Genomic DNA, 25,924 nt, shown 5'->3' with positions numbered 1-25,924 from the left:
GAAACCTTACAACAGTACTAGGCCAGCAAAGTGAAATGGATATTTGTGCTTCACAATCAAGCAATTTCTATTTGAGATTTTTATGAGTATGAGTCTGAGATCAGATTGGAACAAAACTAAGCAGACCTCACTAAACCTTTTGTGCAGTTATTTGAAATGCTTTATCAAGACTTTGCAGTTGCCACCTTGGAATTCTTAACTATTTTGGGGGTGTTGTGTCTCCAGTTTGTTTTAAACGTGTAAAGTGCAGTTCAGTTGGATTAATTGACTTGGCCATTCTGATATTTTCGTGATAAACTTCTTGCTTGCACTAGTCATGTGTTTAAGCTCATTTTCATACTATATGGTTCAGTACCGCCCAATAAGTATGGAAGCATTTTCTTGGTTGTTTGCAGTTTTAGTGAAGGCTGTTTCAAGGTTTTCCTTGACTACTTTGATCATTTTGCTGTTCTTATCTGCAGATGTTTTCCTCAGTAGGTGTACCAGTGGTTTGTTTCTTCCAGATTGTTGATTTTGGGTATGCCCAATCTCTTTTGCTAAGGTTCTGTTTTTTTTCTTTTCTTTCAACTTTAAAATTGCCTGCCTTTTTTTTACAGAAAGATCTTTGGTTTTCATTTTGATTTTCAAATCCACTGAGCTCTGATGTCAAAGGGTTTGAAGTTCACAGTTCTTTTATGAGCCTAATTTCCCAGACAAAAAACATCTCGCTAACAAGTAGCACTGAACCAATTTTCCAAATATGCGTGTTTCTGTAAAAAAGGATGAACACTATCATTTTTTCAATTGACTGAAGAAGGTAGAACAGGTTCTGACAAGAGGAGGCAGCAATTAATTGATTTTATTCTAAATAAAATACTTAGGAGCTAAACTTACCAGTCATGTTTTTTCTTCATGGGTAGTGTTTGATGAATTCAGCTAACATCACAGTTTAATTTGTTGGTCCCAATATTTTGGCAAAGGTATTGAAATGATCAGTTTACCTGAAATTGTCAGAGTTTAATAGGACAAATCTTTAACAGATTTGTTAAACATCCTGTTATCCTGCCAGCTTAAAGCTGTGGCCCAAGTGAGTCTAGAAAACAAAATCTCTCCGTGATCCCTAACATGTGTTTTTACAAATATATAATTGTATATTTTTTACTGTATTGTACTGTTTTGTTTCCACAGGAATACAAGTCATAGATGGAGAGAAAACAGCCGCATTGGGAGAAAATGCCACTTTAACCTGTCGAATAATCGACACTGAAGAAAAACTCACACAGATATCTTGGCAGAGAAAAACAGCTTCAGAACCAGTGAACTTTTTCATATACACTAACGAAGGCCCCCGTGCCATGAATGAGTTTGGAGTCCGGTTTGTGGGAAATTACACATTCTTGGATGGATCTATTCAGCTTTCAAATGTATCGCTTTCTGATGAAGGTATCTACATCTGCATTTTCACAATATTTCCATCTGGACCGTACAAACACGAGATTCCACTTACAGTAATTGGTAAGTCTGTAGTTTTTGTTCTTTTAAAATATTTTTTTATTTTTGTATATTACTAATCTGCTTAAGATTTGTATGAACAGGTACAATATGTTAAGTTCTATCTTAAATGATGAAAGCTTTATGGTAATATCTATGCATATATCCAAAGTATATATCAGGGTCTATATACAGGCCAGGTGGGCTGTCTGGCACTGCTGAATTTTACTACAATGGTAGTATGTGTTCACAATTTTAGTTGGAAATTGTCATGCATTAGGGTTTTGGATCCTTTAGAACTGTGTCAGTAAGACCTAAAAAACTCAGGGTTTCCTCACAGGCAAATACTGTCCCTTGGTTACTTACCGCTTGATTTTCAAAGTGAAAAAAGACTTATTGCCTCAATATTGCAAAATAATAAACAGCGCCTCACTAGCAAAAATATTCCAATGATGTTTGTGTACGTACGGAAGATTGCAAAGAGCAGCGCGTTTCAAGCACAAAGTTGTTCCACAGGCATCATCATGGGCTGCCTCTGTTTTTGATTAATCAAATCAAATGCAATGTATAATCAAATTAGTTCCTGTGGCCAAATGATGTCTTGTTCAGGATAATATTGTTCCATTATAATAAAATAATTAGTTTGCAAGCTAGTTCAGTAGTCTAGCTTATATATCTAGATGGTGGTGGTTACTACTAAGCTTCTTAGACTAAGCTTCTTCCTGCAAGAAGCCTGCCTGTATATTCCTGTGACATGGTGGACCTTAGATAAGTTTGGATCAATTTCAGTTTGCTAAACGAGCGTTCAGCACTGGCGACAGCAACTGGAATTATTCAAAACACTTGACATGCTATCACTGTGTTTGGAAAGGGTTTCCAATTGTCTTTTCTGTTCTTTGCGTTTCTCGCTACCCGACTTACATTTCTGGAACGCTTACATGTTGCACAGTAACTAACATAACTTAGCTAAATGTAAGCTTGTCTCTTGCTCAGTCTTGCAGGGGAACAGATCCAAAACACTTTTTGGAATGAACGCGCCAATGACCAATTGACCATCATTGTGTTTTATTTTAAAATATGCCAGACTAATGTTGCTATTTGATAATACACCGTGTTCCGCACCCCTGACTATGGAAGCCCGTTTCCGCCAGGGAGTAAAAAAAAACGCACTATGGTATCTCAGAATTGCGACTTAGTAACTCAGAATTCTGACTTAGTATCTCAGAATTCCGACTTTATATCTCGTAATTGCGACTTTATATCTCACATATGCGACTTCAAAATAGCCCGTATTTCATTGTCTGTCCTTTTGCTATTGTAACGGATTCGGGTTCTAGGGCTTGTGCCCTCGCCGCTCCCACCCTAGTTCGTGCCTCACTGCATTGGCTCGAACCCAGGTCTTGCCAGCTGAGCTAAAGAAGACCTTCTTTTTTAAGTAAAAAAGGACATACAATGGAAATATGTAAAAAGTATAAGTTTCAGCTTTTAGAATTGTGAATTGCTCTGGATGTGAAGTGTCTATTTCTGTATCTTATTTCATATTCTGTCTCTGTTTTTGTATTTCTGGTGTTTAAATAAAAACTTTTTTAAAAATCCCACCATGCACTATTCCATCCGGGTTATAATTATAAAAGCTGAAACTTATACTTTTTACATATTTCCATTATATGTCCTTTTTTACTTAAAAAAGAAGGTCTTTAGCTCAGGTGGCAAGACCTGGGTTCAAGCCCTTGCAGTGAGGCACGAACTAGGGTGGGAGCGGCGGGGGCACACGCCCTAGATACCGAATCCATTACAATAGCAAAAGGACAAAAAGTGAAATATGGACTATTTCGAAGTCGCAAATGTGAGCTATAGAGCCAGAATTCTGAGTTGCTGAGTTGCAATTCTGAGTTGCTAAGTTGCAATTCTGAGATACCATAGCACGTTTTTTTTACTTCCTGGCGGAAACGGGCTTCCATACCTGACATATGAACTCTCGTTCGTTTATTTTACGGATGGTCTTTTCTTAAAAAAAAGCTGCCATTTTAATGACATTCGCAATGGGCCCCCCTTAGATCTGGGCCCAGGTGCAGTTGAACCCATTGCACCCCCGTAGCGCCGACCCTGGGTTGCACAATACCTTTCTGTACTTCACCTGCTTCACCGTCACCAAACAGAATACATACATTTTGAGTGTAACAAGGTTCAGTGAATGAAAACTATGATCCTGTACTGTGGTATTAGTTTGTTCATGTACAGTATACAGTCTGTCGTTAATAGCAATATCCAGTTTCTAATTAAAACTTGAAGATACTTAGATAATGCATAAATTTGAAACTATTCTGAAAGAGGTGCATCATTCACATGGAAATAAAAATAAAAGTCACTAAATATTTCTGTCAAATGAAAAAGACCGTGTTGAATGAAGTTTGGTATTTTCCTGACGTGTGTTACATACCCTGCCAGTTCCTCCTTGGGTCACCGTGTCGTCGGGGGTGGAAGAGAGCAGCGTCAGGAGCACGGTGGCGACCTGCACGGTGGCGAATGCCAAGCCGAAGAGCCAGGTGTCGTGGAGAGCCACTTTCCCCCACGAAGGCGTCGAGGACGTGAACATCACCAAGAACAAGAACGGCACGATAACCATCAGGAGCCACCTCTGGGCTGTGCCCACCAGGTCCCTGAACCAGGAGGAGGTGCAGTGTGTCGTCAGGCACCCGGCGCTGGGGACGGACTCGGTCGTCGTCTCTCACAGGCTGGACGTGCACTGTGAGTTCTGCCCTCCTTCCTCTTCCAGGCAGACCTGTAGACTGGTCGCCCTGTGGCTGTGTGGTTTGGAAGTCCTGTACTCTGTAGCTGCTTGCAGGTTGTGTTTTTGTGTCCTAGTCCACTTGCTAAAAGATACAGACACAACCACCAAAAAGTGACTGTGTGTTCTTGTCTTCTGAGTTGGCTATCATGACGCTTTGAAAGACAACTTCATATTTAGACTCTACACAATCACTTTCTAAGGCAACCTTAAATCACTTTGGGTGCAAATGTCACAAAATCAATATATTAGTCTCTGTCTGTGGGTAATTAATTTGGTTTAACTTGACTTCTTTGACAGTAAATATCTCTCTCTCATAATTTCCTTCAAATAGTACTTCATTTTCAGCCACAACTCATTAAATGATGGTACAGACTGGCCACGAATACCAAGGAGTTTTCAAGATAAATTGGGGATGAAGTGGTTGAGAGGCACACAGCTCAGGACAAAGGTTATTTATCCTACTGAGTGCAGTGAAGTTAGTCATTAAGAAATTTGATGTGTGCCATACTACCTAGACAGGCCACTCTTGCAAAATGAGCAGAGGGGTATCAGGAAACCGGTTAGTGAAGCCAACAGTGTTTTTGAAACATTTGCAAGTTGTGTCCGAAAGGGCAGGCAATGTTCATAATTCGACAGTATCCTGGTCCCTGCACATAGCTGGTCAGTATGGATGAGAGGTGAAAAAGAAAATGCACCTTCAATCTCATAAAAGTTAGGCTGAATATATACGACAGATGGTTTTATGGTCAGGCAAGATAAAATAGCTCTAAATGCAAATCCCTAAATTTAGCGTAAGCCCAAGAGACCACATCACCCAGTCAGCACCATCTCAGCTGTCAAGCTTGGAGGTGCCAGCATTATGTTGTAGGAGACAAAATTACACAAAATGTTTCTGTAAACTTCAGAAGTCCTTCTGCTGCTGCCATCATTAGTTGTGTCATCAATAGAGACGAGTGAGCCAGGCCTTGATATTCTCTCCACCAGGCCTCACAGATGAGCTGGTTCTATAGATCACGGTAGATCACATTAGATCAGGTTGCGGTTCCTTTGTTTCTCCATACCGTAACCTCTCCAGCACTTTGGTACAGGTTTATCTTGGTCTGCGCTGCCTATAAAACTTTGTTGGCTAGGCTAGTATTTGCAGTTCCAATGCATGGTGGAGTTTATGTCATGTTCTGGGCATGCATGGTCACCTCTCTCACTTCCATGTCTTTCACTTGAGTGTGTAAAACTTTACAGAAGTATTTTGACTGAAGCAAATTAGCCTTTAGACTGTTTTTTACAGAGCATAATTTAAACATTAGCACAGTATTTCTTTTATGTAATTCAGCAATGTGTCTTATTGATTTATATCACTCTTCTATATCTAAAAGCTGTGATATCTGAAGTGTGATAAATAGTAAATTAGCTTCAATTTAAGACCTGAACCAGGCTCCTGCTATGTTCTGCTGCAGAGATATAACAAATGTTTAAGGGGGAGGAAATTCCAGGCGGACATTGGCTAAATGTGTCACTGGGAATAAGAGGTACTACAGTAGTGTTGGTTGAGTAAACTATTTGTCAACTATACTTTCCTTATGTACTATATAATTTCTAAAGTAGCAGTAGAAGTGATTAATGACTAAAATTACAGGGTTGCAGTTCTAAGCTCTGCAGTTGTACAGACCCGTATGCACTTCTCAAGGAAATGAAACCAGAAATCATCTGCCTTGTTCTTTACCGAAGCTACAGCAAACCTCATTTGAAGATGTATACTGACTATAAAAAGAAATGTATTGATTTATGTATGCAGCCAGGTTTTTAGAAAAGGTATTACATTTTTGGATATTGATTACATTTTGAGGCATTATTCTAAGTAATTAATCATTCATGAATGTGATGCACGTGAGTTATTTTATCTGTTGCATAAGCTCTAAACTATCTGAGTGAGGAAATTGTTTTGGCACAAGTGATGATTAGGTGATTTAATCTTATCAATGTCAAGCCTGGTGAAATTCAAGGAAAACACAGAATGGAACCAATGTGATCCGCTTATCAAGAGCACATTGTCTTCATGCCCTCAGTGTGTTGGAGATGGGACTTAGCTGTTGCACTGTTGTCAGCAGTCTGGGTGTTCACAACCAGCGATTTCTAACCTGATGGGATGTTGGAGCCAAACACAGTCCATCAATGATAGGCCACCATCTGGGAGGCCACAGGTCAGAGACACTTCACCCAGATCGATGGAGAGGTCCAAGTCCAAACAAGTCCCAGCATAGAGTGGTCAGTCCTGTACCCCTGGAGTACTGGTGTTTCTGCAGGATTTCTAGGTCCCTCTAAAGCACCAGCACTCGGAGCTGGGAGAAGCTTTTAAATTGGTCCCATCAAGCCAGTAATGAGTGGATTGAGCTCAATAAGAGCTGACCTGGAATGAAAGCCTGCAGCCGTTAGATCAAGGTGGGGAAATGGGGTTTTTGGAACTGCAAATTCCTTATTCTTATAGAGCTTGACATTAGAAACTAGGACTGTTGAGTTGTTTATAAAATCAAAAGTATTTGTAGACACTTACTGGTTAGGGGGTTTCCATTTTCTAAGTGTTTATTACAGGGTGTGCTTTGTCAGAATAGAAAAGCATGTTTACAAAATCGTTTCTGTTTTTGTTTGTGGTGATGATAGGTTTGTGAATATTTTAAAAGTTCCTTTTTCTATTTTGCAACTGTCAAGTGTTTTTACTTGACTTGACTTTTATCTTTCTGTAACCACAACTACAATCAGCCTAGGAGCGAAGCTATATTTGGACTGATATCATCTGGCTAATCAGATACAGTACCACTAGCTGTGAATGTGATCATGTGCTATTTTTATTTATTGGCCGAAGGTCTTCAATGTGGAGTGTTACAGCTAAATTGGGAGAAGCATGCAACAGTTAGAAGTGGGACTATAATTTTAGCAGCTCACTGCTTTGTATCTACTTAACAGAGTTTTACTTGGCTAATATTGTGAAATGTCTTTATTCGTGTCACTTTGATGAATGTGAGCACGTGAGTAGTTAGAAATATTCTTGTGAGCTTGGTATTTTCTCAGAACAATAAAGTTAGTTTCTCTGTAATTACTGTGTTTTTGTTTTTCAGACTCCCCGCAGTCAGTAAACATAATACCAGAGCAGACTTCGTCCAGCAATCCAGTCTTCCTTTGTCAGGCTGATGCTAACCCTGTCCCAACCAGCTATTCGTGGAATAGGTATGTGTCTCAATTATAGTATTTATTCCTTAATTTTTTAAAATTGGCATATTCATTCAGTCTCACTTTTATATTTAATACGGCAGTCTCTGCCTGAAATTGAATAACCACTAGAATTCAACAAGACCCCTAGGGCTCTCAAGTGGTTTGTTGGGCCCTGTAGTCTAGAAGTGGTTCACATCTGGACACTTCTGGACTTCCCAGGCGTGCAGCAGCCCCTGTGGCCTTTGTGCGGATGTGTGGACTTGCAGTGTTGTCAGTGAGAACTGCATCACTCCTCAGCCCAGCGCACTCACACTGCTGTTAGCACTGACTGAGCCCCACACCTGCATGCCCCCAGTAACTCTCATATCTGCTGGTCTAAAAGACCAGTGAGATTACCCAGCAGCCATCAGTTCCAGGGGTTGACGTCACTGTTACAGGCTCAAGTACCAAATAAGCCCTGTGACATATGTAGGTCATCTTCTCTACTAATGTGCTTGAATAAAGGCTGGATAAGTTACTGACTGCTCAAGTCAGGATGCATACTCTAGAAAAATAGCTATTAATATTAGGATAAAGCTTTTCAGAATTATCGGTCTCTTTGGGGTAGCACAGTGGCATGGAAGTCAGTGCTGCCACCTCACAGCTTGTGGGTCCTTGGGTCTTGATTCTGGCAAAGGGAAGCCTGTCTCTGTTCTCCAGGTGCTTCGGTTTCTTCCCACAGCCCAGAATCACAGATTGATGAACTGCTTTTTAACATTGTAGCACCGAGGACGGTCACTTTCTGACTGAAATGTTTGCATTTTTTCACTATGTACTTTTAAATATCTGAACATTTGTCAATTGTTAATAAACAATAATGGTTAACACTTGAGTGTTAATGTAGATTGATGCTCAGGCTGGCAGCCATTGTGAGGCTTATTTTACATTGAATACTTTAAACCTAGACTTCATTTCAGGAAACCACATGTTCACTGTGCAGACTCGATAGTTAAAACAGTTTCCTAGAATTTGTGTTTTTCTGTCTCATTTCCAGAACCGTTAACAAGGTCACACTAAGGACAGTAATGTTGTCTGTGTTTTGTTTTAGAACAACCCAGGCCTTTTCCAGTGACAAAATCACCATCAGTGGGAACAGACTGCAGTTGCTGGATGAGAGCCCCGATGTAAATGGGTTATACGTTTGTGAAGTGTCAAACCAGTATGGAAAAGCATCAGGGACACTGTATATACATATAGGTATATAATACAGAATTTACATACGGTTTTCTGTTCTCAAACGTATACTGGACATAGAAAGTAACTTCTCACTTACACCAGCAGTGATCAGTGTAGCACCATGCTGTCGCCAGTCATTAGTTGCCACCCATTACTACAAACGAGTAGACCAGACCCTTACTGTTGGACCTCCCATTGGCCTTGGTGTTGTGTCATGACCCTTGCTCCATCATTTCCAGTCTGTGTTTGTCTGAATGCTCACCCCATCCAGCATTGATAACGCACTTATTCCAGCAGACCACTTACCATCAGAGCATAAGAACAGTTACAAACGACAGACCGTTCAGCCCATCTAGCCCATGTGGTAGTGAAGTAAAGGCAGTGTTGCTGGGACATTTGTTGTACAGCAAAATGTAACAAAAACATACCAACAACAAAAAATTCCATACAGTGATGTTTCAGGAGATCAGTTATATTCTTTGCTAGTGAGAATTTGATGAAAGGTTTGCGTTAGGGGCACAGAGGGATCTTCTAGATGGGAGGAGTGTAAATTCCTCTTTCCTATTATGTAAAATAAGGAAAAAAAGTCTGTTGGCTTTTTTTCTACATGTTGTCACAACAATTGTCCCCTTAGTTTTTGTCCATGACAAGTCCTAGGTACTCATAGTCATTGACTCTGTTTCTTTGATTGTAATATATATTTAGTTGTAGCTTGGTGTTAATTGAGATTGTATCACCATAATGTAAACAGACTCCTCTCAGTGAGGTAGAAACCACCAGTCCTGGGCTGCATTCAGGAGGCGCTTTGTCCAGGGCTCTGAGGCAGGAGGTCACCATCTTTTCATGTTTTTTTGGAAACAGAACTGTTAAAGCTGTTTAAAAACAGCATGTAATTTCAGGACAATACCATTGAGTAAAATCCCTGTATTTCTTGATGTCCAGGCAGTGTTAAAATCTGCTCTGTGCCCAAGCATCTGATTGGAGAGAGTTAGTAGAGATCTGTGCACTAGCTGGTACTGTACTGTTCAAGCAGAGGCAGGTGGACCAAAGCTGGGGGCCACTTGATTCTTTCAGTAGAAAGGAAGAAGGTCTGTGGTGGAGTACTCAGCTTGACCCGAAGTGGGAAGAGGTTAGAAAGGGGAACCATGTCACGTGTGGTCAGCCTTGGAGGAACATGTTGAGGTTAAAAAAAAAGAGATACTTTGCACCGGGTGTTGAAAATTTGCTTTCTTCACACGTTTTCTTACAGCAGTGAAATTAATCTTTGCTCTTATATGCGTGTTATGTCACATTACAAAATTGGCCTCAGTGTTATTTTTTAGTTTTAAAAATTTTCAAAACTAAAAAAGGATTTATTTTTCCTTCGTTTGAATTAAAGCTGTGTGGATGATTGGATTTCATATTGAGCTGTTATGATTAGAAACAACTGCATGACAGCTTACTGGAGCCAGACATACAGTACATTAAAAATGACAGGAGGTCAGTCTACTCTTAAAAAAGTATGAGGCTGCCTTTGATTTAGGTCAGTGATGGTATTCATGGTTAGAATAGACATAACCACAAATCAGCTTAATAGTACATGAGAGAGGCGATGTTAGTTTGAGAAAAATATGCATCTGATGACCTTAGTTGCCTCTAATTTTTATCACTAATGCCAATTAGCATTGCACAATAATTGTGTAGCTATTTAATAAGAAGCTTATGGGCTGGGGAGTTCAAAATTTCAGAATCACTGTTAACTGCCCTGGAAGCTGCTGGGTTTTTGTACAATAAAACAATTCTTAATATGTAGGCTCTTTCTGCATTTGTTTCAATGCATCTTCCTATGCTCAGCTTCTCTTCAGATTTAATTTCAAAGAGCCGTATTATCATGACAGATATACATTCCTGTTCGCAGAAACAATTGACGGAACATTTACAGGCATTCAAGTTTGGTACTTTATAGCCATAACAGCTAGTTGCATGGAATTTGGTTTGGTAAGCTCAAAATACAAATAAACGACATAAAGCCGATAATAGACAGCATCCACCCAACACATCTTTCCATTCCATTCTAGTCACACACCAGTAATAAAATAAATAACGGTGAGAGAATAACATTGAGCCCTGCAAAGATTTCTAAGTTAAAGTGCAGAGTTTATGCATCTCACAGCCCCCGAGCAGGTGCTGTTACAGAACCTGGTAGTCCTTGTCTTGACAGACCTAAGCCGCTTACCAGTGGGGAGGAAAGTAATCAGGTTGTGCAGGGTGGGAAGGGTCAGTAAGGCTCTTTAGAGCTTTGCATTTCAGTCAAGAGAGGGAGTGTTAGCCACAGAGGGAAGGTGGCATTCTAAAGGCAGGGTGGAAGCTCTGTCTAGCTTCTTCTTGTCCTGGGCAGAAGTGTTGCCATACCACAGAGTGAGGAAGAAGATCAAAACAGTCTCAGTGACATCTGTAAAAGAGGGTCATTCCTTCCTGTGACACTCCAAACGTCTTTAAGTGTCTCAGAAAGAACAGCCTCTGGTGAGCTTTCTTGACTATAATGGATGTGTTGACCTTCCATTTTAGAGTGCTGGAAATGGTGGTGCCCAGGAACTTAAAATTCACCACCACATCTAACCTGAAGCTCCTTTGTTCCACCTTTCGTTTTGCTGACATTCAGTTCCAGGTTGTTTAGGCCCTATGAGAGTAGCATCATCAGTGAACTTGAACATTTTGACTGCATCCGAATGCGAATAATAGTCATTTCTGTACAAAGAGTAAAGGAGAGGTGATAAGACAGTGAGAATCTCCTGTGCTCAGGGCGAAGGGCTTAACAGGTGGTGTCTTTCAGCTGCTGTTTCTTACACAAGCAGAGGCGTTACAGAGTAAAAAAGAGGATTACAGCATGGGCAATGTATACTTCAAAGCAGAAACCCTCCTACTTGTTTCTGCAAGATTTATTGATACACACCCTGCTAAAGCCTGTCTCTTTGCTGTGGACAACAATGGGAACCACAGTGAAAACTTAAAAAAACAAAACAAAATCCTTGAAAAGGAAACATGTAGCAGGAATGCAAAAGCTGCTTGAGGTTTCCCAACTATCCTTTGTTATGTTTCCTGACATTTGTAAAGTGTATTTCAAACTGAGAACAGGAGGTACTTCTTTACCCAAGGGGTTATGGGAGTGTGGAGCAAACTTCCCAGCCATGCTGTTGAAACTGATGCTATGGCTTCTTTCAATAAATTTCCCAATGGGGTTAATGAGCCAAGAGGCCTTCTCTGTTTTGTAATTTAGGTTCCCTCTTCTTTTTTCTTATGTTAACAATAGATTTATCCCCATGAAAACAGACAAATCTAGTAGAGCAGTCTGCTAGCAGATATTAAATATCCCTCTGTTCATTTTCAGCAAAGACTTCAAGAACATCACCTGGGGTACTCATTGCAGGACTTGTGTTAATCCTTGCAGCAGCAGGTTTATTAATATTTACTTGGTACAAACGCAGACAGCAAGAGGAGGAAAGGTAACCGCTTTATACTGATTATATTTTATATTTTTATATTCTATAACTGTAGATGCATACCATAAGAAATAAAAGAATACCGATTTCTTGTACACTTTACTTGTTTACACAATATTACAATGATTCTTGTACACAACACACGTATTGAATGTAAATGTCTATTAAAAAGTTTTCTTTCTCTTCCCATGTTGATATTACTGGTCTTGGACTTGTTTCTCTTGTAGAAGAGAGGTAAGTGTTGCTCTTTTTGCACCCTTCTTCATGTAACTGAGTCTGTATTCGTTTACACTGTAGCTAGCAGTTTTAGAACAGGAGTCTCCTACTGATCATGTGCTAAATGCTGAGTGACCCACGTCTTGGCCTCAGTGGCTGCTACTACAAATCAGAAAGGTTCCTCCCCAGTTACTCATGTGGAAGGATAGCTTGTACATACAGCCATGTGTTGCATAAACCAGTTATCACTTTCCAGTGCTCTGTGTGACAGAGGCTACAGTATGTGCACCCTATGAGTGCCTTAATGTCTCCAATTTACTGCATAGAGACCCTCTGTGAAACACTCTCCACTTGTGCCCGCTTTATGTTATTTGATTGATGCTAGTGCTGAACTACTGTAGGTGTACGTAGGTGTCACTTTGGAAAAACTCATCCTCTGTTTATTTCTTTTTCAGTCTCGTTGCTCAGATGGGAATGAAGGAGATGCCAGAACGCCAATGTCCTTATTAAACCAAGGTTCTGCAGTTCCAAGAGATCCACAGGATGATCAGATCACCTCCCACTGATATTGGATTTAGTCAGCTTAGCACTGGGACACAGTCCAGAACAGCTGATCTGTCACAAGGAAGAAAAGTTGTATGAAGAGGGAACTTACTTGATAAGTAATACGTTCAATGTTGAACCTTGTGTGCATTGAATGGTGGTGGAGCCTAATGTTGTTATTTTTATTGTAGTGGTGTAGGAGATATGGGGAAGAGTTTGGGTTTAAGTGTGAGAAAGTTAGCTAAAATGTTTGCTGTTACACAGAAACCTGTTGTAAAGAGGTCTATTTGGATGTGATATCTCAAAGTGCTTTTACCAGTGTAAAAGTTAGAGAAAAGCATGATGTCATTTTTGTTTATAGATGCAAGAAGACACTCATTTATTAATTTCACTATCACTACTTCTCACTAAGTATTAATGACTGAATATTGTTTTTTTTTTAAAGTCATCCATTTCAGACTTTTCAAATTGCGACAGTATCCCCATGTCTGCTGGGTTTTGTTCTAGCTGAGTTCAAGTTTCCCTAATAATTTCTTGGTTGTTTCCATTTAATTGTTTTGATTTTATCCGAGTTTGTTATCCAGGTTCTTGGTGTAGAAACATTTGAATTTTTTATGTAAAAATAGTTGTTTTTTGTCCTTTAAATCGAGGTTTCAAAGTAAGAGTATGGAAGTCACTTTCCAGAAGTGTAAACCAAGTTGTGAACCTTAATCGAGCAGGTTTGAGAATTTGTTTTGGAAAGCAAAATGGCTGACACGGGAGGTCTCTCCAGAATGAGGACTGACATCTTTGTCTCGTGTTCCATGTGCACTTATATTCGGCTGTTCCAGTTCATGTTCATGTTGTTTTTATTTATTAGCTTCTTAAAGTACGAGCTCAATGCTTGCCTTTCCAGTAGTGATGTTTCAGGTCAGGTAAAAAAAACAATCGATCTTTTTGCATACTTGGAATGGTACTGAAGCCAATGAGCCCCAGTGCTGATCTGAGAAACTAAGCAAAGGTAGGTTGTTGCTGGGCCAGAGCTTGGTCAGTACTGAAGAGCCAGGTTGCTTCCTTAAATGATGCTGGTGGACCCACAGGGGGTTTTCCCACTGGATGAGAATCGCCAGGCCATTGCCCCAGTAAATTGACCAGGGGCATCGAGCTGCAGGAGATGATGTAATTGGTACTGTACGAGTGACAATAAGGATCCTATTACTTGGTCACTAAAGATCTCATTGCAGTGTGATTGAGAGTAGGGCTGCTATCCCCAGTTTCCTGCACAAGGAAATCAAGAAACAGTTTAAACAGCTGCGTTAAAGCTGTCTAAATCGGTAAAGTTCATAACTGACTACAACTTTTAATACAGGGGTTTTGCTTGAAGATAGAATTGTCTTTTCTCTTTTGGTTGGCTACTATACGAATTGTTTGGAATTTCTTTTGCTGAAATCTTTATATCCTTCCCCCCTGCCTTCTCTCTTTTAAATGTTGTGTGAAATGTAGATTTAGGTCGTTTTTTGTGATCTACTGTAGGTCAAAAGGTACGCAACTTCCATTTTGAAACCCTGTACATTGTTTGCACTAATGTAATGTACAGTGTTATACAAGTGCTTGTAATTAAATGGACCAGAAGTACTTTGCAGCTTTGTTCAAATTAGTTGAAATGATGTTATTTAAGTTGTCACGAAGAGAGTCATCATTTCAAGAATTGTTTTATAACTTTTGTGTTATGCTTTAGCTTTATGGGGAATAATAAATCTATTTATTCCTGTGTGTTTTATGTTTTCATAAATTAAACCTGATTATGCTAACTTTTTAATCTTTCTAATATGCAACAACTTTTTACTTACAGTAAGTCAGTATTGGAAACTCACCAGGTGTCTGCGTCATGTACAGTTGTGAGAAAAAGTTTGTGAACCATTAGGAATCATATGGATTTCTGCACTAATAGCTCCTAAAATGTGATCTGATCTTCATCTAAGTCATAATAATAGTCTTATTTAACAAACAACACACACATCATTTTATATTGCCATATCTTTATTGAACAAATGGTTTAAACAATCAAGGTCATTGATGGAACAACACTGAAAATTTGAGGCGGCTCACAGTGAAAATGTCTTTTGTTGATGCTTCTTTTCCAGAGGCTAAGTGCATGTCGGCAGGTATTTTTTCAAAATAATTTTTCATATTCCACACTTAAGTTTGATTAAATTGAATTTCATCTCCTCTATCCCTGCACGATAGTAGTGACTCAATCGTGTTCATTTATGTCGAGCAAGCTCGACTCAAAACGGGCATAGTAAACTAAGGAAAACTTGGCAATACCTCTCTCTTTATTCCAAGCTTTGTACTAAATACATCTTATTTGTCCCAGTGCAAAAATGAGTGTACAAGGAAAATAACGCATTCATTCAAAGTTAACTAAATAAGGTAAACTTAGCAATACCTCAAACCTTTTGTACTGTTAAATACGTATACTATTAAATATTCCATGTACAAAATGCACCGCAGGTAAATGAGTATTCATCAGTCGAAACGGGGTGACAAAATGAAAGCTTTGTGTCAAAAACTTTGTACAATACCTAGAATACATACTACATAGTATGAATCTAAAGTAACCTAATGACATTTTGTTTTTATATAAAAAATATGAGTTTTAAAACTAAGAAAAGTTCAATTTTACTAACACCTGAATAATTTATATAATAATAACTTATTCTCAATGGCAACTTCTCTCTCCTTTGATAGGCTAGAGCATGAAACGTCACCATTCCGCAAAGAACTGGGGGTGATTCTCTTTAGCGGAGTCTGCTTTGATGAGGACTTCAGTGAAGGGCGCTTTGTGGTTGCTTGTGAGCACCCTTGTCAAACACAAAATGAGAAATGGGACACCCTAAACCCTTGCAGATTGGAGCGGGAATGCTCTTATGAAGGGTGCAAGTCCACAAGTTCGGTTATTGGGACACGGCCATAGTTACACACATGATATTTAAAGCCTGACTTCCCAGTCATCTCTACTTTGTCTTGGCAAGTCATTTCTTTAGTCTCGCTGTTCCTGACTTCCCCTCTGTGCTCTTGTCCTCTCCCAGGCTACAGACATTGCTCGTGTTTTTTGTCTTGGCTTTGGATTTTCCCTCTGCTCACCTCAGGGTGTCCCCATCACTATACTGGGGCATTAGGACCCACATGGATGGCAGGGTGAGCGCCCCCTGCTGGTCCCACTAACACCTCTTCCAGCAGCAACCTTAGTTTTTCCCAGAAGGTCTCTCATCCAGGTACTGACCAGGCTCACACCTGCTGAGCTTCAGTGGGTTGCCACTTGTGAGTTATAGAGTGATATGGCTGCTGGCCAGTAAGAATAGTGTATATTATTACTGATATGGCCAGAAAAGTATCAGCTTTGTGGTGTCATGATATTCATTCCTGATATTGTAGTGATATGGATGCGTGTGGGGTGTACTTGTCTCTTTCGACCTTCCACCTTCCTCATCCATGGGGTCAGGTAGTTGTCTGTTACACCAAGATTAAAGCCACAATATCAATAAAATGTCTCCATAATTGCATTACTGGGGTCAGTCTGTATGTTTTGAGAATTAATTCATGCAATTTTGGGACAAAAGATTCATATCGTACTAGTTCTATTTACCATCAGTGTCAGTGCAACCAGATAGTGCAAGCCCAAAGTCTAAAGAAACGGTACCATTGGATCCTTAATGACCACAGGTAGTCAGGACCTTAGTTTAATGTCTCTTTTCAAGGACGGCACCTTCCAGCACTCAGTGTCTCGAATCACCATGCTGAGATATTGGTTTGGAAATTCAGGCCCAGAGGGAAGAGAGACATTTACTGGTCTACCCTTACCTCATGCAATGCTTTTATTCTAATAGGCGTTCAAGCATAATACAGACAGGGTCCAGACTTGCTTATCTCTTGCCATACAATGCATCAGGTCAGATTACGAGATAGTATGCTCCTTCCCCATGAACAGAGCTCATTTTTCATGCTCTGGGAGAAAAATGAAGGGAAACTAGAATGAGTAGCAACATGTCCATCACGGTAGAGTCTCTGAAGCATGAGACATTCTTCAACTGTTGACTTTCATTTATTTTTTAACAAAACCAGTTACAATGTGAATCTATCACATTAAATACTCTGTAACTGTTTTTTAGTGGGATGCACGTACAGTATGTACTGTATACAGTCCTATCAGTTTATTTTTATTACTGTAATTATGTCTAATATAGTAGGTGACCTACCCCAAATCTGATTTACCATGAATCATGACTTTCTACAAGAATCCACGTACTGTATTTAAAAGGTTAATATTGTAAGTAAATGGATTTTATTTTGTGTTGAATAGAAGGTTGACAAAACGTCAATGTACTGGCAACGTAATTACTGGCAGCATAAACAATAAGAATTTTAGACAACAACAGAATTCAACAATACAGTAATCTTTTGAACTGTCTGTCCCATATTTGTTCCAAAAAATAATATTTGGCAATTACCTGCTAGTGAAGAGTTCCATCCATTTGATTTCCCAGAATGCACTTCCTTCCGAGCATGAAACGTCATGTAAAGATTTTCCCTCCAGAACAATAGAATGTAAAAGGGGCTGTGACTTGGCCAGCCAAAAGAAAAATCATTCCAACTAGTTTAGCAGTTTCTGGTTTCTCTTCGTTTTGCTCTGCATGAATTCCTGCACATGAAGTCTGAACAGAACAGCAAGTATTCACACATGCTGGGCTAGAGCACCAGGCTAGCGCCATGCCATTTATGCCCACTGTTTTGCCCTTCTCACCATATACAAACAGGGGAGGTAGACATTTTACTTACTTTTACCATGGGGGTGATAGTGAATGCTTATCTCTCAGAGACCAGGACGCACCTGTTGATGATCAAAGGCAATAAAGCCCTGTGATCTTGCAATCTATTATTCTGGCTGCTTCCTTCTCCATTTGCTGGTACTCTCTAAGCCAAGGGACTAGCAAGAGTCTGCTACCACTACAGTACAGTATGTTGCAGGTGACCTGTATTTCTCCCATTCCAAAGAGGGGATGTCCAGATGAATCAGCTTGAGCTCAGGCCTGTGTATGTGTGTCGATGGACCAGTGTCCCATCCAAGGTATAGTCCTGCCTTGGGAATAGGCTCTGGATGGTCACTGCCCCCATACATGGGTGATCAAAACAAACATTGTGTATAACTGCAACTTCTCTAGGAATAACAACTCCCAATAATTAAAGGATTGAAAGGGTTATGGAGTGTTTAGTCAAAACCTGGCTTAACCCACTTGGCTGAGGGCTAACCTCCTGGCCATAGGAGGAGTGATTGCGAATTACTGACAGCTGAGTCAATAGTCCAACATCCACAATGGCATTGGCACATAATGTCAATAGGCATACTGGTTTCCTTCTGTGTTTTCCTGTCTTGATTTTGACCGGTTTAAATAATCTCCTCATTTGTACCAGCGATTAATAAAGTGATTTAGTGCTTACATAAAAGTCAAAAATCACAGAACATCATAACAGTCATGAATGATCATTCACTGAAAACATAATTCAATTCAGCCTGCCTAAAATGGAACAAGCTATGCCCAGTTGTCTGCACAAAACAATCACAAAAGAAAAAATACAGAGTAATTACTTTATCTGACATGTGCTTCCTGCTTCTCTATCGCCTGCAAGCATCTGCATGTATTAACGGTCCTTTCAAGTCTGGACTTTGCATCTGCGTGTTGGTGTAACTGCATTCATTCATTCCATCTGCCAGTTGTTAACGCTTCAGTAGCAGGTAAGATTTGTTTATTTTTTGTTTAATTTTTAGAAAATTGTCTTTTTTTAAAAGGCAGTTTTAAATAGAATTGTGAATTGTTTTCTGCGTTCTATCTCAGGGAACTCAACATCTATGTAACTACTGTATATAAATATCTCCTAAATGTAAATCTTTGATCTCCTTGTGATGATAAATGCGTCTTCTCCATGTGTTCCAACAAAGTTTTGATTGTGTACTACAATCAGAAGACTACACATGTAAGGAATGAGAAGGTAAAGTTGATTGCACTTCCGCATGAGACACGGTTTTATACAGTTTAGCCCCTGGGGATAAAACACATTTGTTTACAGGTGAAGTCTTTTAATCATGGCTGCATTTCTGTGGAGTATGTGGTGAAGCATTTAAGTTAATCTTTGTACATAAATATACAGAACACATTGCTGGTGTCAGATATAAAACACTCAATGTGTTTTCCTGGATCTCAGTCTAAATACAGATGGGCGACTATCATCTCGGTGGTTTTTTTGGTGCTTTTTAGCCATTTTAACCCAGTTGTTTACATTCCAGAAAAATAGCAGCAAGAATTCAAGACAGTGCTTATAATATAGGTGTGGGGTGGCAGTTTTTGATTCTTAAATATCATAAATTCTGATTGGCTAAATTTCATGCGTTAGAACAATTTCATTGTATTAGAGCAAAACCTTGGCCGAGGTATGCATGGCTACTTCTGGAACTGCATTTTACATAATAAAAGAATATAACATTGATGTCAGAACACCCCAGGAATAGACAAGAACTTAAAGTGGCTGCAGCAGTAGTTAGGCAAGAATTCTTTTCACGTCTTCTGTCTCAGTTTTCCCCAGTTTGTATTTATATGTTTACTACCTGCATACAATATCCTGCTCTTGTCTACATTAAACATAATTTGTCAGGTTTTTACCCAGTGGTGATTTTTTTCCAAATCTTTCTGAATTTCATTTGCTTTTTCTCCAATGTTTGTTAAACATCCTAAATTGGCATCATCCACAAACCTGACTAGTTTAGTAACTATACCACAATCTAAAGCATAGATATAAATTAATCGTAATACAGATGCATGTGATACTCCACAAAGTACACCCCAGTTTGAATATTCATCCCCTATCTGTGCTCTCTGTTTCCTATGACATATCCATTTTTTTATTCAAACACCCTAGCTTTCCATCTACCTGAAATAGAATATAATTTCCAGATACATTTCACTTGAACTTATATGGATTGGTATGTAAAGGTTTTTGGAATTGAATATATACTGTTTTAGGCAAATGTTTGGGCGTCCCTGGCCAAATTACATTTTGTTGATTTTCTAACTGAAAAGAGGTTAACACAAAAAAAAAGAAGTTAAACTTGACATATTTCTGCAAATTATAATGCACAGTTACTATTTGCTGAATTTAACAGATTGAAAAAAAAATAGTATGTGAGGCATGTGCAAAAGTTTGGGCACCCTATCAGTCAGTACTGTCAGGGGAGCCGGTCCTGACTCCCGTGTAGTGCATAGTTTAGGACCCTGTGCAGACTGTATAATCCGGAAGTGACAGGAAAAGTGGATTTCATTTTCACATTGGTGGTGGTGGAGGGGAGTCCCCATTACCTGAAAAGTGCTTTGAGTGGAGTGTCCAGAAAAGTGCTATATAAGTGTAAGCAATTATCATTATTAATTATTTTTCAGCTTTTCTTTTCCAGGATTTGTTAAAATTTAGTAGAATCCATTCTTCCCTCTACCCACACAATATTTCCAGTGCCACTGGCTGCCACACAACCCCAAAGCATAATAGATCCACCCCCATGGTTCACAGTTGGCAAGGTGCTCTTTTCTTCAAATGCTTCTCCTTTTTTTTCTCCAAACATACCTTTGGTGATTGTAGCCAAAGAGTTCAATTTTCACTTCATCAGACCACAGCACTTGGTTCCAAAATGCCTCTGGCTTATCGTAAGTGTTGTTTTGCATACTTCAGACATTGACTTTTGTGATGAGATTTCAGGTAAGGTTTCCTTCTGATGACTCTTCCATGCAGATCATGTTGGACCGGTGCACCACTACTCCTGTGCCAGCTAAATCTTCCTGCAGGTCCTTTGCAGTGATATGGGGGTTTTGCTTTGCATTCCTGACCGGTCTACAAGCAGTTCTATCTGAGATTTTTCTTGGTTTTTCTTGACTTAAACAGCTCCCCTTAACTTCCATTTCTTAATGACAATTTGGACGGTGGAAATTGCAAGGAGGAAGCATTTAGATATCTTTTTATAGCCTTCCTCTGCTTTGTAGGAGTCAACCATCTTTATTTTCTGATCCTCAGTCATCTGGCTTAGAGGAGCCCATGGTTGTTGAGTGTAAGCACAATACCCTGAGAGCTTCGAAGAGTCAGAGAATTTATTAAGGTCTGGAATTGTCATCACCTGACTTAGATTAAGGCCTAACAAGTCAATTAAGTTCTGAGACCTTACAAAAAAATAACACTAGTAGATCAATTGGGAGGGTGCCCAAAGTTTTGCACATGCCACGTTTAATGTTTTAATTTTTTCAATCTCTTAAATTTCACAAATAAACAGTAACTGTGCATTAATATTTGCAGAAATATGTCAAGTTTAAGTTTGTTCGCTGCAGAGGTTGTTAACTTCTTTACTCTTTGAAAATCAACAAAACATAATTTGGCCAGGGGTGCCCAAACTTTTGCATAAAACTGTATGTCTGACTAGTCTGCACTTGTTTTCCTCCATTGGTAGACAGGTCTACATACATTGTCTGACTCAGCGAAGATGAAAATCCTTCCGATCCTTGCTTGTGTTACTCTGTGTCTTCAGATTTCACCTCTGTCAGGTAAGCACCTGGGGAAATGCTGAGCAAGTTGTGTGTGCTGGTGTATTGGGGGGTAACATACCATATTACAGAATCTTTATAAAAGCAACTCATTCCAACTACAATAATTTACCATTTCTAATCGGTCAGATGTTTTGAAAACATTAAGGATAACTGAAAAGGTTGTGCCTGGGAATTGTGGAAAAACATCCTGTTTTCCTAAATGCATGAGCTGTGTTTCCCGATCTTCAAACACCCAAAAAACCCTTAATAAAAAGAATGGAAGCTTAAATGGAAATAAACAAGTTTTTGATAGCAACATTTTTGCTACATTGCAAATATACAGTAACTTTACAACAGGAACAATGACATGAAGCTTTTTTAATGTGTCATTGTGAAATGTTTCAATCCATGTTTGTGAATTTTGCCATGTACTATTCCACAAAATAAATAAGGAAAAGTCAGGAGTTGTGTTTCTGATACCAACCAAATGAAATTAATTATTTGGACTGTTAACTCCACATAAAATAAATGACTTGCATGTTGTCACGATCGTTACTCCTCCTCTTAAGGGCGCTCCAGACCTTCCTCGTTCTACCTCATTCCCCACACCTGTGCCTTATTCCAGCCCCTCTTTAGTTCCACCTTAAAAGCCAGACGCAGACGTCAGCCGAGGTTCCTCATTGAATCACATTTCGTGAGAGCCCGGGGTCCTGCTGCGTCTGGCTCCATTATGCTTTTAACTTTCTGTTCCTGATTCCCCTCGCTAGTTCTGACCCGGTTCCTGTTCCCTGTCCCCCCCGGATGGATCGCCTGGCCATGGACTTTTGTTTCTGTTCCTGATTACCCGTTTGGATTTCCCATTTGGATTGTTCGCCCCGGACTCACTTCCCCTGGACACCTGCACTCCTTGGACACGCCCCCTGTCTCCATCCCTTCTCCTGCATGTTTTTATTCCTACTGTGACTTCACCAACTGGATCGTGTCGTCTGCATAGGGCCCGGAAAGAACTGGATCGTGACACATGTCTCTACAAATGTGCTTTACAAAGGGTCTGCTTTATAATTTCATAACCCAGAGGAGATATAACTTACAAGTCCAGTAACTTAATGAACATGGTGTCAAAACAGGCCTGAAAATGAACTTACAGAAAGCTAAAATGATTTTTAACCAATGCTCAATTCTCAAGGAAACTGCTTTAAATGATGCTTAGCTAGAATTGATCAAAGATTATTTTCAACAGTTAGGATCTTTGACAGATGACCTGTAGTACAAATAATATAAGGCAAAAGGAGAAATAGACTATAGTTCTTTTGAAGATTCATTATGATTGTTAGGGGAATTATATCTTTGTGTCTTAAAAGTAACTTTTTATTGTTTATATGCTGCTTGTGTTAACATGTTGATGCAAAATAATGGATGAAAGATTTGTACACAGGAACTACACGTCACACAGAAACAAATGGAAAAATACAGGAACTTGTGTGGGTTAAAGCACAAACGAAAGGAGGTTAAATTATTATCAGAGTCAAGACTGGACAAGAAGAACAAGTCATTGTTGTAATTCAGGGAATTGCTGAACTGGAACCCAGAATGCCCTTTTTTAGTTATTTCTAATAGCAAGAGGATATTATTCAGTCATGCAATATCCAGATAGATGAGGAGTGATGTTTATGGAATTATCTTGGCCTTCTTTTAGTAGGAGATTGATAGAGGCTCATAATAATGATGAAAGGACAGCTACAGAGTAGGAATGTACTGTACTACACATGCTAATACCAGACTGATCAGAGCTTGTCCTCTTCTATTTGTGTTGGCAGGAGAACACTTAAGGATCAAGTAAAGGTTTATTTCTTGCTGAATAGAGAAGAAAGGAAATACATTGCTGTGTTTTTTATTCGCTTTTCAGAATGGAATAAACCTTTACTTGTTCTTTTGCTGCCTACGCATGCTGATGCAGCTTCTTACTTGAACTGCTTCAGAACACTTAAGGATGGTTACTTTCTGACATCTGAGTGCAGAAATAAGCAATTAAAAAGTATTTAAGAAAATCCTTCAATTAAGAGTTTCAGTAACCATCAGTAACGAGGCAGTGAGGGAGTTAGTGCTGCTGCTTCTTATTTCCAAGGACTTGAGTCTAATCCTAGTCTCAGGCTTCTGTCTCTGTAGAATCAGCATGCTTCCATTTATTTCCTCCAGATGCTCTGGTTTCTTCCAAGTGCTATCCTGTAGGTTTAAAAAGGGTAAAGCAGGGTTCACTCTCCTTTATAGTTACAATTGTATTATCGGATTGAGAAGCACCATGCTGTTCTCCTGATTTATAGATGAGGCTGGTGACAAACAAGCGGGTTAAAGACCAAGTTGGGGTGAGAAGGTTTTTATACCAGAACTGTTCCTGGTTTCACATTTCCTCGCAAGGTTAGGGGGAACTCGTCACAGGAATGATACAAAAAGTTACAAAACGAAGCCAACCTTGTGACAGTCCCCCATGTGTCCATTAAAAAGGTGCAAGAAGCAATCCACACTGCCTTCTTGAGAGCCATGCAAGTACTGAAGAATGTAAGAGGTTTAATGAGAGGAGCCCCGATCTGCCATAGAATGCCAGTCACTGAGCTGCTCTAACTACTGTGGGTAGTTCATTCCAGCACTGAGGAGCGAGGCTGGGGAATGGCCTGGCTCTGGAAGTGAGAACAGAAGGAAGGGAAGTGTGGAAGATGAGGTGGAAGAGAAGGAGCAGAGAAACTGGGAGTCCTTATCATGAGGTGTAAAGAGTGATAAGAGATTGAAGAATGATAGGATCAGAGTGCTTGAACCAAAAGTAGACAAGGGTTTTGAATTGGGTGTTTTCGGCAGTAGTGAGCCAGTAGCAAGACTGGAGTAACATGATAGTTTGTAAGAAGCAAGTAAGTATTGGGGGCGATTTAGAGTTTAAGGACTTTGAGAGGTGAGAGGACCAAGAGACTGGATATAGAGAGAGAGCAGTAGGAGTCCCAGGATGGAGCCTTGAGGGACACCAGTGGAAAAAGAATGAGGGCAGGACAGTTGTGATATGTACAGGGGAGTAAGAAGAGAAGGATGAGAGTAGGACCGGAATCTCAGAGTTTAGCAGGTGTTGACAGAAGTATAATGAAGAATTAGGTCAAAGGAGAGGAAAGTAGCACAAGCTGAGGTAAGAATATCAGAGAAAAAACACAAAACATTTTTTCTGAGACTGTACACTTCTTTAAAGGGGTAAATGTATTTCATGTGTGGGTGACACATAAAACTGTTTCTGAAAATATTGCAGTTTGATCTAGTCTTTTTGTTCTCTTTTTGTATACAGTCCTAGTATAGACTTATCCTCTGGGTAGGTATTCAAAACTACTTTCTCAAATTTCAGATGAAGTTTATTACAAAGCTATCAAGGCCTGGGGAGGTAAGAAATTCAGTCTCTTTGCAAAGACTTTCAAATAACAATGAGGAAACTAGTGGGAAACTAATACTACTTGCATAGTTAGTTTTTAAAATAGAATGTGTCATCATTTGAATGCTTTCTGTATGATTAAGTGATGAGAGATATACATTTCCCTGCTTGGATTAGATGATCATATTTCTTCCAAAAATAATAAAGAATAAGAGACAAACATTTAATTGTCACCTTAAAATACTACAGTTAAGATTAGTTGGGTATCATTTCTCATGGGAAAAAAAACACAAAAAAGTTTTTTCTCGCTTTCCTGTTTTTCCTTGACTTCCAAGCAACACAAGGACACTGTCGACATGCGTCCTGTGACTGAGACTTGGATAAGGTGTACACCCACAGAGTTGTGTGATGTTTTTATTTGTTAGCTCAGATATTATCATCACCTGGAGATGCCCACCTCTCACATACCAGTAACTTTGCCACAGCCTGACGTGTGGCATTAGTAGACTGTGAAAGGTACTGGAGTGGCAGTTGTTTAGTGGTCTTTGGCTCAGGACAAATGGGAACCTGAATCTTAATCAGTATTACGGACACATCTCTCTGCACCAAGCCAAGCTAACATGAATCCTGTTAATCAAAAAGGCTGGCTTACTGGATCCACTGGAAATTCAATGACCAGCAGCGATTATATATCCTTGTAGTGACATTGTGCCAGTTACATTGCTTGTACATTTACTTTTGTCATTTATCAGACCTTTTATGGAACAAGTCTTTGAATCCAATTCTGAATTTGCCAGTAATGTTTCAGTTTAAAGTCTTTCATTTTTGTTTGTGTTTGTTTGTTTTTGGCAAAAAGACTAGTGTTGAACTTGTTCTAAATATAGACATACAGTACTGTACCTACTGTACAACATCTGAGATTTCCTAAATCCAGGTAAAAACGTCTTATTTAATAATTAGGCAACATATCACCTAAAAATGCTATTTATTGCATGTTGATGTGATTTGAGCC

At 39.4% G+C, this 25,924-nt stretch overlaps 1 protein-coding gene and 1 long non-coding RNA gene across 5 annotated transcripts in view; both read left to right on the top strand.

The window, feature by feature from the left end:
* Positions 1-14,671, top strand: part of LOC148835918 (nectin-1-like) — a 34,170-nt gene extending 19,499 nt beyond the window's left edge. For 3 of the 4 annotated variants that reach the window (XM_088914839.1, XM_088914841.1, XM_088914840.1), the window contains exons 3-9: positions 1,168-1,494; positions 3,919-4,218; positions 7,372-7,480; positions 8,553-8,701; positions 12,048-12,162; positions 12,354-12,393; positions 12,831-14,671. In XM_088914839.1, the coding sequence (XP_088770965.1) occupies positions 1,168-1,494; positions 3,919-4,218; positions 7,372-7,480; positions 8,553-8,701; positions 12,048-12,162; positions 12,354-12,393; positions 12,831-12,941 (1,151 nt within the window). In that variant the 3' untranslated portion in view covers positions 12,942-14,671. The remainder of the gene's footprint in view (positions 1-1,167; positions 1,495-3,918; positions 4,219-7,371; positions 7,481-8,552; positions 8,702-12,047; positions 12,163-12,353; positions 12,394-12,830) is intronic. The other variant, XM_088914843.1, reaches the window with a different exon arrangement.
* Positions 14,672-17,970: 3,299 nt separating this feature from the next.
* On the top strand, positions 17,971-24,787 carry LOC148835917 (uncharacterized). The gene is made up of 3 exons (XR_016090982.1): positions 17,971-18,691; positions 21,437-21,530; positions 22,280-24,787. It is a non-coding gene; the product is annotated as an uncharacterized LOC148835917 (long non-coding RNA).
* Positions 24,788-25,924: the final 1,137 nt, after the last annotated feature.

Source organism: Atractosteus spatula, chromosome 4 (assembly GCF_055471065.1).
Source record: "Atractosteus spatula isolate fAtrSpa1 chromosome 4, fAtrSpa1.hap1, whole genome shotgun sequence".
In the NCBI taxonomy this organism is placed as follows: Eukaryota; Metazoa; Chordata; class Actinopteri; order Semionotiformes; family Lepisosteidae; genus Atractosteus; species Atractosteus spatula.
Note: the sequence above shows the minus strand (reverse complement) of the source record. Positions and strands in the feature narration are given on the sequence as shown.